This window comes from Rhinopithecus roxellana, chromosome 11, assembly GCF_007565055.1.
Source record: "Rhinopithecus roxellana isolate Shanxi Qingling chromosome 11, ASM756505v1, whole genome shotgun sequence".
Classification (NCBI taxonomy): Eukaryota; Metazoa; Chordata; class Mammalia; order Primates; family Cercopithecidae; genus Rhinopithecus; species Rhinopithecus roxellana.
The window spans coordinates 108236828-108252597 of record NC_044559.1 but is presented as its reverse complement, the minus strand read 5'-3'; the positions used below and the strand labels follow the sequence as shown (position 1 = coordinate 108252597).

At 39.9% G+C, this 15770-nt stretch overlaps 1 protein-coding gene across 1 annotated transcript in view; it reads left to right on the top strand.

The window, feature by feature from the left end:
- The window catches only part of GPR158 (G protein-coupled receptor 158), a 451105-nt gene that overhangs the window by 205643 nt on the left and 229692 nt on the right, over window positions 1-15770 (top strand). Inside the window, exon 3 of the mRNA XM_030941019.1 lies at window positions 8626-8728. Coding sequence (XP_030796879.1) covers window positions 8626-8728 — 103 coding nt within the window. The remainder of the gene's footprint in view (window positions 1-8625; window positions 8729-15770) is intronic.

Below are 15770 nucleotides of genomic sequence, written 5' to 3'. Positions count from 1 at the left end.
ATTTTTAGCAGTGACGGGTTTTCACCATGTTGGCCAGGATGGTCTCAATCTCCTGACCTCATGATCCACCTGCCTCAGCCTCCCAAAGTGCTGGGATTACAGGTGTGAGCCACCGTGCCCGGGCTTCTCTTCAATTTTTTGCAAGAGTTTGAGGAAGATTGTTGTTAATTCTTTTATACATCTTTAGTAGAATTCTCCAAGGAAGACATCTGGTTATGGGCACCTTTTTATTGGGAAGCTTTTTGATTACTGAATTTAATCTTCTTACTAGTTCTATATTTGTTCTTTTTTATTATTATTTATGATTCAATCTTGATGGTGTGTATGTTTCTAGGAATTTATCCACTTTACTCTAAACTCTTGACCACCATATCTTATGCAATTGGATCTGGTCTACTCCTAGGAACCTGGATTTGATTGTGAGTTCTTAAGAGCTGTCTTTTGTAAATCTCAGCTGGTGGCTTGTTAAGATTCATCAAAGTAGGCTTCTAATATTGTAAGCAGCTTCCTCATTCACAGGGGTACAATAATGATGGCAATGGTGGGCCATCCAGAGCAGCTGCTGTCATTATGCCAGCTGCATTGGGGAGGTGAGAGCAGTGGCAGCAGGAGTGGTTGCAGAAGCAGCAGTGGCAGCAGTGGGTCCTCTGTGCCCTGCATCCCTGAGGCAATCGGCTGCACCACCCCCACCCTTGCATGGCCAGGCAGAACCTGTTCCCAGGCCCAGAGCCTCTGCTGTGGCCTCAACCTTGCTCCCTGCCACATCCCATGGGCCCATAAGCACCAGGCCAAAGGTGCAGCCAGAACTCATGGGGCCAGCCCCAGGAATATCGGAGTCATTTGTGTGGGGTTGGCCGGGTCCACTGTACCACGTGCATCTCACCCATTGCCCTGGGAGCCATCGCAAAGGGGCCAGGCTGGGTGGTCACCTGCTGGTGGGGGAGCAGCATGGTCAGGCACGAAGGGTGGGCAGAGATGGAGCTGGGTCTGGGGCAGTGCTGTGCTTGCATGGAGCCAGTGGGAGCTGGGAGCAGGCAAGAGCCCGCCCTCCCATGTGTGGCTGCAGCTGCCCAAGTTGTGGCTGTGGACCCAGGCATTTTGCACTCTTGGGGGGCCCGCACAGGCTTGAAGATGTCTGCTTCCATTACCTGGCCTCTTCTTGCTTTCATTGCCCACTCCAATCACGGAGCCCAGATGCTGTTGCAACCTGACAGGGTGTGTGCATACTTGGGGCAGTGCTGAGAGACCAGCCCCCTGCCACATTGGCCCCCTCTAGACTTTTGGCACCAATGAGCATGGAAGGGAGGTCCAGAAGGTGCTGAGGGCACTTAGCACTGGCATGCAGGCACCCCTTGGCACAAACAGCCTGGGTGCCATGAATGGTGGCAGGCATCAGACAAGATCCTGGGAAGAAGAGGGGAGGGTCCCAAGTGAAACCCCACCTTCAGACCGGGGAGGGCCTGAAGCCTGGGGTCTGGGCTGCTGATCCCCTGGACTGAAGTGGGAACTTGTGGTGCCTTTTCCAGACCTGCCCATGGCCACCCACGGACAAATGGATGTGTACTTCCTCTCCCCTGAGATCCATAAAAGCCCTGGACTCAGCCAAACTCAAGGAAATGATGGGACAACTAACTGCAGAGAGAAGCTGCCCACCCCAGGGTCTCCTCTTTGCTGAGGGCTGAGGAGATGATGGAACATCCAGTTGCAGAAAGAAATTAACCTCTATGCTGAGAGCTGGACAATTATCAGGATGATTTGCCTCACAGAGAGGAGCTACTCTCTCTGCTGAGAGCTGAACACTTATTGGAACACTCTGGCTACAGAGAGGAGTTAGCCACTGTAGGTCTCCTCTGAGCTGTTCTATGGCTCAATAAAGCTCCTCTTTATCTTGTTGACCCTCCACTTGTCTGTGTACCTCATTCTTCCTGAATGGAGTACAAGAACTCAGGACCCACTGAATGGTGGGGCTAAAAAAACTGTAACACAAACAGGGCTGAAACATGCCCCTTGTGTGCCATGTTGTGGGTGACAAGAAGGAAAAACTAGAGAAGGAAAGAAGAACTTGTCCCTTTGGGGAACCCAGACCTGGAAGCTCCCTGAGCCAGGGCTGTGACACCCTTTTTAGGTCTCTTTGGTTCCTGGCATCTCTAGGCTTCTGAGCACCACACCACATTTCTTGGTGTTAGTTGTTGTTATGGTTTGGCTGTATTCCCACCCAAATCTCATCTTGAGTTTTAGCTCCCATAATCCCCATGTGTTGTTGGAGGGACCTGGTGGGAGGTAATTGAATCATGGAGGCAGTTTTTTTCCATGCTGTTCTCATAATAGTGAATAAGTCTCATGAGAGTTGATGGTTTTATAAAGGGCAGTTCCCCTTCACATGCTGTCTTGCCTGCCACCATGTAAGACATGCTTTTGCTCCTCTTTTGCCCTCCATCATGTTTAAGAGACTTCCCCATCCATGTGGAACTGTGAGTCTTTTAAATCTCTTTCCTCTATAAGTCTTGGGTATATCTTTATAGCAGCTTGAGAACAGACTAATACAGTAAATTGGTACTGGTAGAGTGGGGTACTGCTATTAAGATACCCTAAAATGTGGAATTTACTTTAGAACTGGGTAACAGGTAGAGGCTGGAACAGAAGAAGACAGGAGGCTGTGGGAAAGTGTAGAGCTTCCTAGAGACTTGTTGAATGGTTTTGACCAAAATGCTGATAGTAATATAGACAATGAAGTCCAGGCTGAGGTGTTCCAGATAGAGAAGAGGAACTTGTTGGGAACTGGAGCAAAGGTGATTCTTACTGTGTTTTAGCAAAGAGACTGGTGGCATTTTGCCCCTGCCCTAGATATCTGTGGAACTTTGTACTTGAGAGAGATGATTTAGGGTATCTAGCAGAAGAAATTTCTAAGCAGCAAGATAACAAGAGGTGACTTGGGTGCTTTTAAAAGTGTTTAGTTTTATTCATTCACAAAGATATGATTTGTAATTGGAATTTATGTTTAAAAGAGAAGCAGAGAATAAAATTTTGGAAAATTTGCAGCCTGGCAATGCAATAAAAAAGAAAAACCCATTTTCTGAGGAGAAATTCTAGCTGGCTGAAGAAATTTGCATAAGTAACAAGGATATGCAGAATTTGCACAATCACCAAGACAATGGTAAAAAATGTTTCTAGGGCATATCAGAGGTCTTCATGGCAGTCCCTCCCATCACAGGCCTGGAGGCCCAGGAGGAGAAAATGGTTTTGTGGGCTGGCTCCAGGGCTCTCCTGCTTTATGCGGTCTTAGGACTTGGTGTCCCGTGTCTCAGCTGTGGCTATAAGGGGCCAAGGTACAGCTCAGACCATTGTTTCAGAAGGTGCAAGGGCCAAACCTTGGCAGCTTTTGTGTGTTGTTGGGCCTGCTGGTGCATAGAAGTCAAGAATTGAGGTTTGGGAACCTCTGCCTAAATTTCAGAGGATGTATAGAAACACCAGGATATCCAGGCAGAGGTATGCTGCAGGGGCAAGTCCCTCATGAAGAACTTCTTCTAGGGCAGTGCAGAAGGAAAATGTGTGATGGGAGCCCCAACACAGAGTCCCCACTGGGGCACTGCCTAGTGGAGCTGTGAGAGGAGGACCACCATCCTCCAGATCCCAGAATGGTAGATCCACCAACAGCTAGCACTTTTTGCCTGGAAAAGCCACAGATACTCAACACTAGCCCATGAAAGCAACCAGGAGGTGGATGTACCCTGCAAAACCACAGGGGCAGAGCTGCCCAAGACCATGGGAACCCACTTATTGCATCAGCATGACCTGGATGTGAGACGTGGAATTAAAGGAGATCATTTTGGAGTTTTAAGATTTGACTACCCTGCTGGATTTTAGACTTTAATGAGGCCTATAGTCCCTTCATGTTGGCCAATTTATCCCATTTGGAATGGGTGTGTTTACCCAATGCCTGTACTCCCATTGTATCCAGGAAGTAACTGACTTGTTTTTGATCTTATATGTTCATAGATGGAGGGGACTTGCCTTGTCCCAGATTAGACATTGGACTGTGGACTTTTGAGTTAATGCTGAAATGAATTAAGACTTTGGGGAACAGTTGAGAAGGCATGATTTGTTTTGAAATGTGAGGACATGAGATTTGGGAGGGGCTGGGGTGGAATGATATGGTGTAGCTGTGTCCCCACCCAAATCTCATCTTGAATTGTAGCTATCATAATCCCCATATATCATGGGAGGGAACTGGTAGGAAGTAATTGAATCATGGGGGTGAGTTTTTCCCATGCTGTTATCTTGAAAGTGAATAAGTTTCACGAGAGCTGATGGTTTTATAAAGGACAGTTCCCCTGCACGTGCTCTCCTGCCTACTGCCATGTGAGATTTGCCTTTGCTTCTCTTTTGCCTTCTGCCATGATTGTGAGGCATCCCCAACCATGTGGAACTGTGAGTCGATTAAGACTCTTTCCTTTATAAATTACCCAGTCTTGGGTATGTTCTTATAACAGCATGAGAATGGACTAATACAGCCATCGAAGCTGCTTATGGTATACCTGGTTCAGCTGCAGCCTTGCAGGGAGCTGGTGCCCTTGCCAGTGCCTAGAGCTGTCCTCTCTTCTGCAGCTGGTGTGCCTTGCTCCACAGTGTGTGGACCCCACACTCACACCCCCCTTACTGCTCCACACCTGGCTTGCCCTTGGCAGTTGTGGGATCCAGGTCAGTAGCAGGAGCCAAGGACAGCCTTCCAGGCTGAGTGGGCATAATGCACCTAGCAGGCCAGAGCAAAACTCAGGCCTAGGTGCCACTGGCCACGGAGGTTTCTGGCTGGCAAAATGACACTCCAAGGATCCCATAACAATAACTTTTAATTTTTATATTTTTATCAATTTTTATCACAGGCTACTCATAGCAGTGAGGGGAAAGAAGTGCTACTTAACAAGCAGCCCCTCAGTCCAAATGGGGTAAACATTAGTTGAGCATCACTATATTTACATTTTTTTTTAAACTGGGTTAACTGATTTCCTAATGTTAAAAATGTATAGTTTTGTTTAGGAGGTAACAGGGATGAAGTAGCGAGGGAATCATAGTGGTGGGTACAGCAAGAAAATATGCCTTCCAAGTTTATTGAAAATTGTAAATTTTCAATTTACAATTCTTCATTAAAAAATAAGCCAAGACCACTTGTATACTTCAAGGCAAAAGTATGAAAACAGTAGCACATTTGGTTCCATGCAGGCGCTGCTGTCTTGGAGGTGGAGTCAGTGTAGCAGGATAATCTGGTTTTATTGATTTCAATTGACTAAGTATTTTTCTTTCCTTTGAGATCATAAAATTATGTATTAGTAGAACAACAAGTTTGAGGTGGCTAATAATTCATGTTTCTGTGTTTTATGTAATAAAATTAGGAGGCATTTCTTTCAAGTTTAAGGAATATTTTATTTGGCAATAGGTACCAGATCTAATCAATTCAATTTTTAAACATTCATTTTTTTAAGTTGGCTGTAGAGTTAGTTTATAGCAGAGAGATACTTTAATTCCAATAAACTTTCAGATCTTCCATAAGAATTTAAAATTCTCAGCTGAGTCACTGTTGCAGTGTTGAGTCATATCATCATGAAATCAGTGATGTTCTATGTTCTAATGAACAGCATTAACCTCTGAATTTCAGCAAGGTAAAATATTTCAAGAATTCTAATGTAGTCTTAGTATCTAAGACTTAGCTTACCTGGTTTACCTTAGTTTACAAATCCTTGCTGGATGAATATTTAGTAAATGTAACTTACAACAAACTCCACATGCTATATTCATAGTATCGTGATATCATAATGGAAATAATGATACCCCACTGAATTGCTCTTCTCAGGATCCTTTGATTCTTTCTTTCTGCCTAACTTTTTAGCTCTGAAGTGGTCCGAGTCTCACCACTTGGACCTATTTCCTTGACAGTATGTTTAGAGGTTCTGGCAGGGAAATACAGCTGCTTGTGTACCCTTGAGTGAAGAATGGTTCTCCTCTATTTGGGAAGGTCATCCTCTTTGACCTAGCAAGTAGCTTCAGGAAGGACACACATGGAGTGGTGAGGAAGAAAAAAGACACCTGCCAACTCAGCCAGATTAGCTGAATCAATCCTGGCAATCAATGAGGTGGCAGATGTTGCAGCAGGGTTACTCTTATATTTTTGGATCTATTTCCTTCACTGACTGAAGGCATTGCTTAGTGATTTAATCTTATCTAATCTCATGGATTTATCTGTGATCTTTATGCAAATGATTCTCAAATTATACAGCCCAGACATCTCTTCTAAACTTTCTACTAGTTTATCAAACTACCTATTTGAGATCTAGATCTAAATTTTTGAATAATCACTTCACTGTGATTTCCAAAACGTGATTTCCAAAACTGATTTCCAAAACGTGATTTCCAAAACGTGATTTCCAAAACTGAACCTCTGATCTTTTCCCTAAATCTATAGCCTTTCTCAGATCAGTTGAATGACAACTCCATACTTAAGTTTGCTCAGGCCCAAAACCCTGGAGTCATCCTTTATTTTTCTCTTCCTCTTATACCCTGTATTTAACCCATTAGGCCATCATGGTGTCTCTACCCTTTTCAGACTATGTCTGTGTCTGGTGGAATAGTTATTCTCATTACTTAAAGACAATAAGACTCAGAGACATTAAGAGAACAGCCAAAATTCACATGGTTGGGAAGTGATGAAGTCAGATTTCAAATTTATCTTTTCTGACTGACCACAACTAACATGCTCTTTCCATAATACTAATGCTTCTCCTAAATAAATGTTATAATTACTTTTTTTATTTACATAGTTTAGAAATATGATTTGACCTATTGTATAACCGGAGCTTTATAAAACAGTACATGTTATTTTGATTAGTTTCTATAGAAATTCTCTATGCATGCTGCAGTTATTTCATAAATACTTGCTAACTCAGTTGAATTGACTGGTACTCTTGCTATTTTATGTTGCTCTGGGTTAGGAAATGTGTTTTCAATTGCAACATATAATTGGATATGTGTGTATTAGATGGAAAAGAAGAGGTTATTAATGAAATTAAAATATTCAACAAGGTCCTTTGGAAACCTCTTTTTCAGAGATTTCTTGCTATGTCTCTGGCTTTAGAATATGTATTAGCTTTTTTATCTTACATAAAAATACTTGTCTAATTGCTGGAGTTTTTGTGACATGTAATATTGATCTTAATGCTAATCATTTAAGCTTAGATTCTGGAATAATTTAAATTCTTTAAAATTTTATCTCAAGGGCCTCTGAAAAGAGGGACATCTTATAATTCTTAAATTCACTAGATTCTAAGTTCCTCTAATAGACTATAGTGTCAAAAAGGCGATGTGTTGGAATCATGGTAGAGCAATATCATAAAAGAATTTCAGTGTTGGTTAGATTATTTAAATACTCCAGTTTTGCTGATGTAGTTTTTGTAGTTTAGTAGAAGTTATTCCTTGCTATGTAATTAAATGTAGCAAAAATGAAGTCTGCTAAGCTAAATTTTGCTTGGTTAAAATTACATATATATATATATGTTTTTTGTTTGTTTGTTTGTTTGTTTGTTTGTTTGTTTGTTTTTGAGATGGAGTGTCACTCTGTTGCCCAGGCTGGAGTGCAGTGGTGCGATCTCGGCTCACTGCAAGCCCCGCCTCCTGGGTTCACACCATTCACCTGCCTCAGCCTCCCAAGTGGCTGGGACTACTGGCTCCCACCACCACACCCGGCTAATTTTTTGTATTTTTAGTAAAGATGGGGTTTGACCATGTTAGCCAGGATGGTCTCTATCTCCTGACCTCGTGATCCTCCCACCTCGGCCTCCCAAAGTGCTGGGATTACAGGCGTGAGTCACCGCACCCAGCCTAAAATTGCATTTTTTGCTTGCTAGGTTATATCTTTGACCCTTGAAAGAAGTCAAGTTTAAATTTTTGGGAAATTTCTATTGTTTATGATTGTGACATATTTTGAAAGCGATTTTTCTTCTTTATATGTATATGTAAAACATTTATCTATTAAACAGATTTTAGGTAAACAGCCCTGGGATAATTAATTGATCTTTATTTTTGTCTTCTAAATTTGCATTTTTAAATTTACTTGTTTTATTATTTTATCAATTTGTGTTATTTTGATTGATTCCAGGATAAAATTTGATACCTGTTTAATTCATAAAAGCAATTTTCACATCTTAAATTTTATATATCTGTTTACCTACCTACCTGCCTATCTACCCACCTACCTACCTTTGCTTTGATAGAAACATTCAGTATGGAATCACTTTTGAAATATATAGGCTTTGGAACAATTTCTTAAAGCAATAAAATGATATGTGAGGCACTAAAAAGGAAAACTGTGTTTAGTAATTAACTCATTCCGTTGCCACAGGAAGTAAAGATGTGTGCAACTGCAGCTGTAATGGCATAAATTTAGAAAGCAAACTTAATTTACTGCTTCTAAAAAAACATCTGTTGGCACAACAAAACTAAAAAGTTCAAAAAAGAGCTATTTTTTTTCTGGAAAATGTGTTGGTTTTCTGTTACCATTTGCAAGGATGGGTATCTGTGAGCCTTTATACCATGAGATAAGCCATGATCAACTATGTTGCTGTCTTTTCTTCTTCATAGTGTATGCCAATTAAAGGCCTAGGATTCGTTCTTGGAGCCTATGAGTGCATTTGCAAAGCAGGATTCTATCATCCTGGAGTCTTACCAGTGAACAACTTTCGGAGTAAGTGTCCTTTGTTTCTATGCATATATATGTATATACATCATCTACACTATTATTACGAAGATTTTCTTTTTTCCTTGTTAGAGTTATATGGTTGAATAATCATTGGTTTGGCATTCTTTCATCACTTAAGGAGTTTTAGTTTTAGTTTGCCATCTACAATGCTCTGGAGAACCACTAAAATATACCAAAAATATTCTTAGGTATATGTTAGTTTTTAATACATTTTAAAAGTCTGAAGATATTGTAGCTATCTGGTAAGACCAGTGGGGATTTAGTTATTGAAAGATGCTATTACAGAAGGTTCCTAAAACTAATTTTGTCAGTTTGTTTATTTTACTTACCAATGTGTTTATATGTTTTTAATGCTGCATAAAAAGTTACCGTAAAGTGAGCAGCTTAAAGCAACACAAATTAGTTATCATACAGTTTCCATTGGTTAGGTTCCTAGTTCTGGGTTAGCTAGATCCTAAGCTCAAGGTCTCACCACTCTAAAATCAAGATGTTGGCTGGGTATAGTGGCTCACGCTTGTAATCCCAGCAATTTGGGAGGCTGAGGTGGGAGGATTTCTTGAGCTCAGGAGTTCAAAACCAGCCTGGACAACATAGTGAGACCTTGTCTCAATAATAATAATGATGGTAATAATACAATGCAGAGATCATCTTCAAAAAAATATAAGTCTACTTGCCGTTATTTGCATTATCTAACCTCTATAAACAATCATGACCAGAGCCATGTCTTCATAAATTTAATAAAATATTACATGCGGAAATTTATAGTTTCAAAAAATAAAAATAAACTCAAGGTGTCACTTGGGTGTGATCTTCTCAGAGGTTCAGGGTCCTCTTCAAAGCTCTTTAGGATTGTTGAAAGAATTCAGTTCCTGGCAATTGTAGGCCTGAGGCCCTTATTTTCTGGCTGGATGTCAGCCCAGGGTCACTCTTAGTTCCTAAAAGTTGCCTCAAGGCCTAGCTATGTCACCCTCTCACAACATGGCTGATTCCTTTTTCAAGGCTACCAGGAGAATCTCCCTAGCCTGCTAAGACAGAGTCTTAAATGACAGAGTGTAATAATGGGAGTGACTCTCTCATCACTTCAGCATACAACGTAGCCCAACCAAAAGAGAGAATGTCCCATCATTTTTACGGATCCACCCACATTCAAATGGAAATGATTATATAGGGCTTCTATTCCAGAATTGAAATTTGGTCATCTGGTTATTTTGTTCCTACTCCAGAAAATGTCAGTGTTACAATTCGAGTATTGAGTATTATTCTATCTCTGGAGAATGAACTTTTGCCACATCACCTTATAGCGATTGAATATAGTACCTAAGAAGAAAGACTAGTGGTAACAGGGTGGTTTCATGAAAGTTAGGGTTTGGGAGTTGCTAAAACTAGAGTACAGGTCTCTTTTAAATAGTTACCCATAAATCTTTGCCAGCCCTATTATCTGTGTAGGAATTTGGATTTCTCGGAGGCATACTTCAAAGGGTTCATTGAGATTGAGACCTGAATGTCTTCCTCTGGGAATTTTGGTAGACATTTATAGATTTATATATAGTGCTTTTTCTCTCTCTTGGAAGGCACTCTTTTTGGTCCTGAGACTGTTTACATTTAACTTGTAGGTTCTGGAGGTGAGAAACATTTTGCTGTCTCCTCTGCCACATATTTCAGAGTTTAGTCCTTGTTCTGAGTGAGTTGTTGTAGGCAGAATTCTAAGGTGGCCTCCCAGGTTCTGCTTCCACATCTTCTTAAGTGTGGGTGTGAGCTATGAATTTGCTGGGATGGTCTCTCCCTTGCTTAGGTTCTGTTATTTAGCAACATAAGAGAGTGAGGATATAGTCACTTTTGTGATTACATTGTTTTATCTAAGACTCCATCATAGCAGACTGGAAGGAGAGAGAGAATCTTCTACTGGCTTTGAGAAAGTAAACTACCTTGTTGGGGAGACAACCATGTGGTTGGGGCTTGAGAGCAGCCTGTAAGAACTGAGAGCAAACCCCAATAGCCTACAAGCAAACAGGGACTTCTAGTACTACAGTTGCAGGGAAGTAAATTCTTCCAACAGCCTGAATACTCTCAGACGAGGACTGTGAGCTCCAGATGAGAATGCAGCCTAGCCAAAACCTTGATTTCAGCCTGGTGAGGCCCTAAGCAGAGAACCCAGTTACACTGTGCCAAGACTTCTATTCAATAGAAACAGGGAAATAATAAACAGACATCTTAAGTCCCTAAACTTTTGATCATTTATAATGCAGCAATTGCAAATATACAATGGCAACCCTGGTAATATATTTTAAGGATGATTATGCTTTTTGGTGTGTGTGTGCCAGACCATGGCGACACCGGAGCTACTTCGGTATTTTTCACGTTTATGGTCCAGACATAACATATGATTCAACACTGAAGGATTAAGGGAAAAGGTTTTAGCTTATGTTCTGTGAAGGTATTTTGTATCTGGTTTACCCACATTTGTTCTCAGCTCCCACTATGTGACTGAAATAAAACATCTAAATATTGTAGAATCAGAGAATGACTATGCCATTTGCTTATAACACTACCAGGAGAAACTGGTTAACCTTTAACAACTTATCTTTATTTAATTTGCACACTCCTACTTTCTTCCTTATTTTAAAAGCCAGTGTTTTCTTACTGGACCTACACTCTAAGAAAAGACTGCTTCTCTGTGTGAGTCTAACTTCCATGTTATATACATTGCAGCCATGGAAGAGAGGCCACACTTTTCAGGAAGATGATCTATAATTGAATTTAGCTTTGATTCAGCTTTGACCTCAGCACATACTTAGCCAGGACCAACATTCCTCAGTGACAGAGCCAAACAGTCACTGCATGTTGTAATTTGAAGCCAGTAAGGCAGGGGTCCCCAACCCTTGGGCTGCAGACTGGTGCCAGTTAATGGCCTGTTAGGAACCTGGCCTCACAGCAGGAGATGGGCAGTGGGTGAGTGAATTAGTCCATTCTCCATTCTCATGCTGCTATGAAGAAATATTCAAGACTGGGTAATGTATAAAGAAAAGAGATTTAATCAAGTCACAGTTTCACATGGCTAGAGAAGCCTCAGGAAACTTACAATTGTGGAAGGCACCTCTTCACAGGGTGGCAGGAGACAGAATGAGTGTTGAGCGAATGGGGAAGACCCTTATAAAACCATCAGATCTCATGAGAACTCACTATCATGAGAACAGCATAGCGGAAACTGCTCTCATGATTTACTTATCTCCACCTGTTCCTGTCCTTGACACATGGGGGATTATTACAATTCAAGGTGAGATTTGGGTGGGGACACAGAGCCAAACAATATCACTGAGATAGTATTAATGCCCAAATTCTGCCTCCTATCAAATCAGTGGTGGCATTAGATCCTCATAGAAGTGCAAACTCTAATGTGAACTGCACATGTGAGGGATCTAGGTTGCACGCTCCTCATGAGAATCTAATGCCTGATGATCTGAGGTGGAGCAGTTTCATCCCCAAACTGTCATCCTGCATGCCCTCCACCTCAGTCCGTGGAAAAATTGCCTTCCACGAAACCAGTCTCTGGTGCCAAAAAAGGTTGGGGACCACTGCCGTAAAGTACTCTTCAACCAGAAATAGCTTTCCTGGTAGCCTTGTCAAGTTGCACAAAAATCCAACATTAATCACTTCTTGTCCTAAAGAGAGAGTACAACAATCTGACTAGGAATATGGGCTGTGTAACTCACCGGTGTCATCATCCAAGAACTACTCAATATTTTTTATATTTTGGGCTTATATGAGAATATATTGCTTGTCTCCGTGTTTTAAGTTATTAGGTCTCTTCATCATAGTATCCGGGCAAGTTATAGGGAACGTTATTTTTATACTTTCTTGATGAGGTATCTGTGACATAAGGAATGACCACATGTAGCCCTTGAGCCAAAGGTAAGAAAGGCATTAAGGACCCAACATATAAGATAACATGGAAAACTGCTAGCACAGTACATGGCATATAATAAGTGGTCAATACACAGTTAAATAATTAAATACACATATACCCACATATACAAACAAAATATTAATCATGCATATAAAGAGATATCTCCTAAGCACCACTGGTCATTATATCTCAAATATTTTATTATATTAGGATAACCAGTGACTTTAGCTAGGACCTTTGGAGAATGAATTCTACAATAGGAGGAAATTAGTTGCCTGATAGGGAGACACGAAGGATATACAGCAAAGATAAAATTCACTTTATTTATAATTGTAAATACAGAAAAAAGACCCCAAATTCCTAAATCTCTTGTAGTCTTGTGTCCCCTTTGGAGAGAGGAGCTAAGATGTGGTGCTGATCTCTTAGAGAAAATATAAATATGACTTAAAAATTCCCTTAAAATGTGAAGTGATTTAAAAATCTTTATTTATACCTAGGCCCACAGTAAACAAATGGCTCATGAAGACCAAGAGAATGTATTCAAATAACATGATATGAAATTGTGCTGACAGTCCAGAGACCTTGTTCCTGGCATCTCTCTTGAAATTAGTAATCATATGTGAGTTAATGGGATCTGACATCTGGATAGTAGCAGGATTTCAGAATAACCAAGTACTGTTGTTTCGCTGTCTCTTCAAATCCAGGTTATTCCCTTCCAGGTTGATGAAATACAAGCTTGTAACTAGCTCATCTTCCTCAAATTCATCTCTCTTATTATGGATTCTGTCTTCAGTGAAACTGCTTTTATCTTTTGTGTGGATATAGTGCCAGTCTTTCAGTCTTACTTCTTTGACCTTTTGGATTGACTTCAGCCTGTATACATTTCCAAATCTCAATTTACAAGTGACCCATATCCAAAAATGATAATCCCTACTTACCCAACTCTAGTGCTATTGATACAAGAAGATGTGATGGGAGGAAAAAGGTAACAAAGTAATTAGAGACATAAAGAGTATGCAGTTCTGGAAGAAAAAGAAGGGAAGCTCTTTGAAAGCAGTACAATTTAAGGATTCTGGCTGAGCTCTACAGCAAATATTAAGCAAGGCTGACTTGTCTCTGGGATGAGTCTTGGTTTTCTTGCCTTGCTTGAGTCTCGCATTCTCTTCCTACTCTCGTTCATGGCTAGGGAGTTGGGACATGTGCCTTTCCAAAAATCTGAAAGTTGAAAAGAACAAAGAAATGCTGAGAAAATGTTTCAGATCAGAGGCTAAGAAACATGGCAAGTAAATTCAATGCATGATCCTAGATTTCACCCTAGATGGAGAAAAGTAGCCACAAAGGACATTATTCTGGCAATTGATAAAATTTGAATAGGGACTATGTGTTAGATGATAATATTATATCAGAATTAAATTTCCAACTTTGATAATTGTGATGTGGTTTTGTGTGAGGATGCCCTTTTCATAGGATATGCTAGCTGAAGTGTCTATGGGTAAAGGAATATAGAATCTCCATCCTATACTTACATGGTTCAGGAAGAATAGTATATGTTAAATTTATATAAACATCTATCAAGACAATAGACATTTCCTTTCTGAAGACTAAGCTCAGTATCAGTCTCTAGTATCTATTCCAAACTTAGATGGAATAGATTAAAAGAGCTTGAACACCACAATCTCATAAATAGCATCGTCACTTTCACCACTGGTCTGACTTCAACCTTGTAGTCTCGTTCTGAAGCTAGGCTTTTACTGTATTATAGGAACCTAGTCCTAATCAGTTTTACTCTAGTTATAGAAGAAAGATTCTCCATCCAATTGCCGATCTTATGTTTTTGCCTCAGTAATTTGCTCAATTTTCATATATTTTTCATTAGTCTTATTTGTAGGGACTAATGAAAAATGCGAATCGAACATATTTCCAGATCTCAGATTATTTCAGTTCACTTGTCCTAAAAATGGGCTGTGGACTGAGATATAATACTTCAGTCCTCTGAAAATCTTCCTTTTCCTCCACTAGCTGAAATACTACCTTATTAGACTTTTCCCCTCATTTAATATAATTGTATATATTTGTATTATTTTACTTTACTAGACTGCTAATTAAAGACTTATTTATATTAACAATCATCTTTCCCCAAATATTAAAGAAAGACCTCTGGCAGGGAAATTTGACTATTAATTAGCTCACTGTGGTAGGAAGAATGTCTGAAACTTCATTTACCAACATAATAGTGACAATTTTCTTTGCATGGTAGAATTATTTGTAATTTTTGTCTTCTTTTTGCTTCTGTGTTTTCTTTTTTGCTAAGTAAAAATACATTTCTTACAGAAAATCATAATGTTTTAAAAATAAAATATAACATTCAGAACATATTCCTACCTGACTTAGCAAATTTAGAAACTTTGAAAAGATACAAGGTATTTACATTGCCTCTAAGTATCTCTCCACAAATTACTATTTACAAAGAAAAAAGTAACCTACAGTGAACAGACTTGTGGCATACCATCTTCCCAAGTAATTAATCAAAGTAGCATACTCAATTATTGGGACAAACTGACTCCTTGTGCCTCCTGGTATGTTACACTGAGGATACGGCATTATTTTTATCGTGTTCCTACCAAAAGTTAATAATCTGAATCTAATCATGAGGAAATATCAGGCATATCAAAACTGAGGGATATTCTATAAAATAACTGGTCTGTGTTTTCCAAAAATCTCAAAGTTGAAAAGAATAAAGAAATGCTGAGAAACTGTTTCAAATCAGAGGCTAAGATACATGGCAAGTAAATTCAATGCATGAGCCTAGATTTCACCCTAGATTGAGAAAAGTAGCCGCAAAGGACATGATTCTGGCAACTGATGAAATTTGAATATGGGCTATGTATTAGGTGATAATATAGTATCAGTATTAAATTTCCAACTTTGATAATTGTAATGTGGTTTTGTGTGAGGATGCCCTTTTCATAGCACATGCTAGCTGAGGTGTCTATGGGTAAAGGGATATAGAATCTCCATCTTATACCTACATGGTTCAGGAAGAAGAGCATATGTTTAAATTTATAAATATCTATCAAGACAATATGAATGGTAAAGTAAATACAGCAGAATGTAAATAATTGA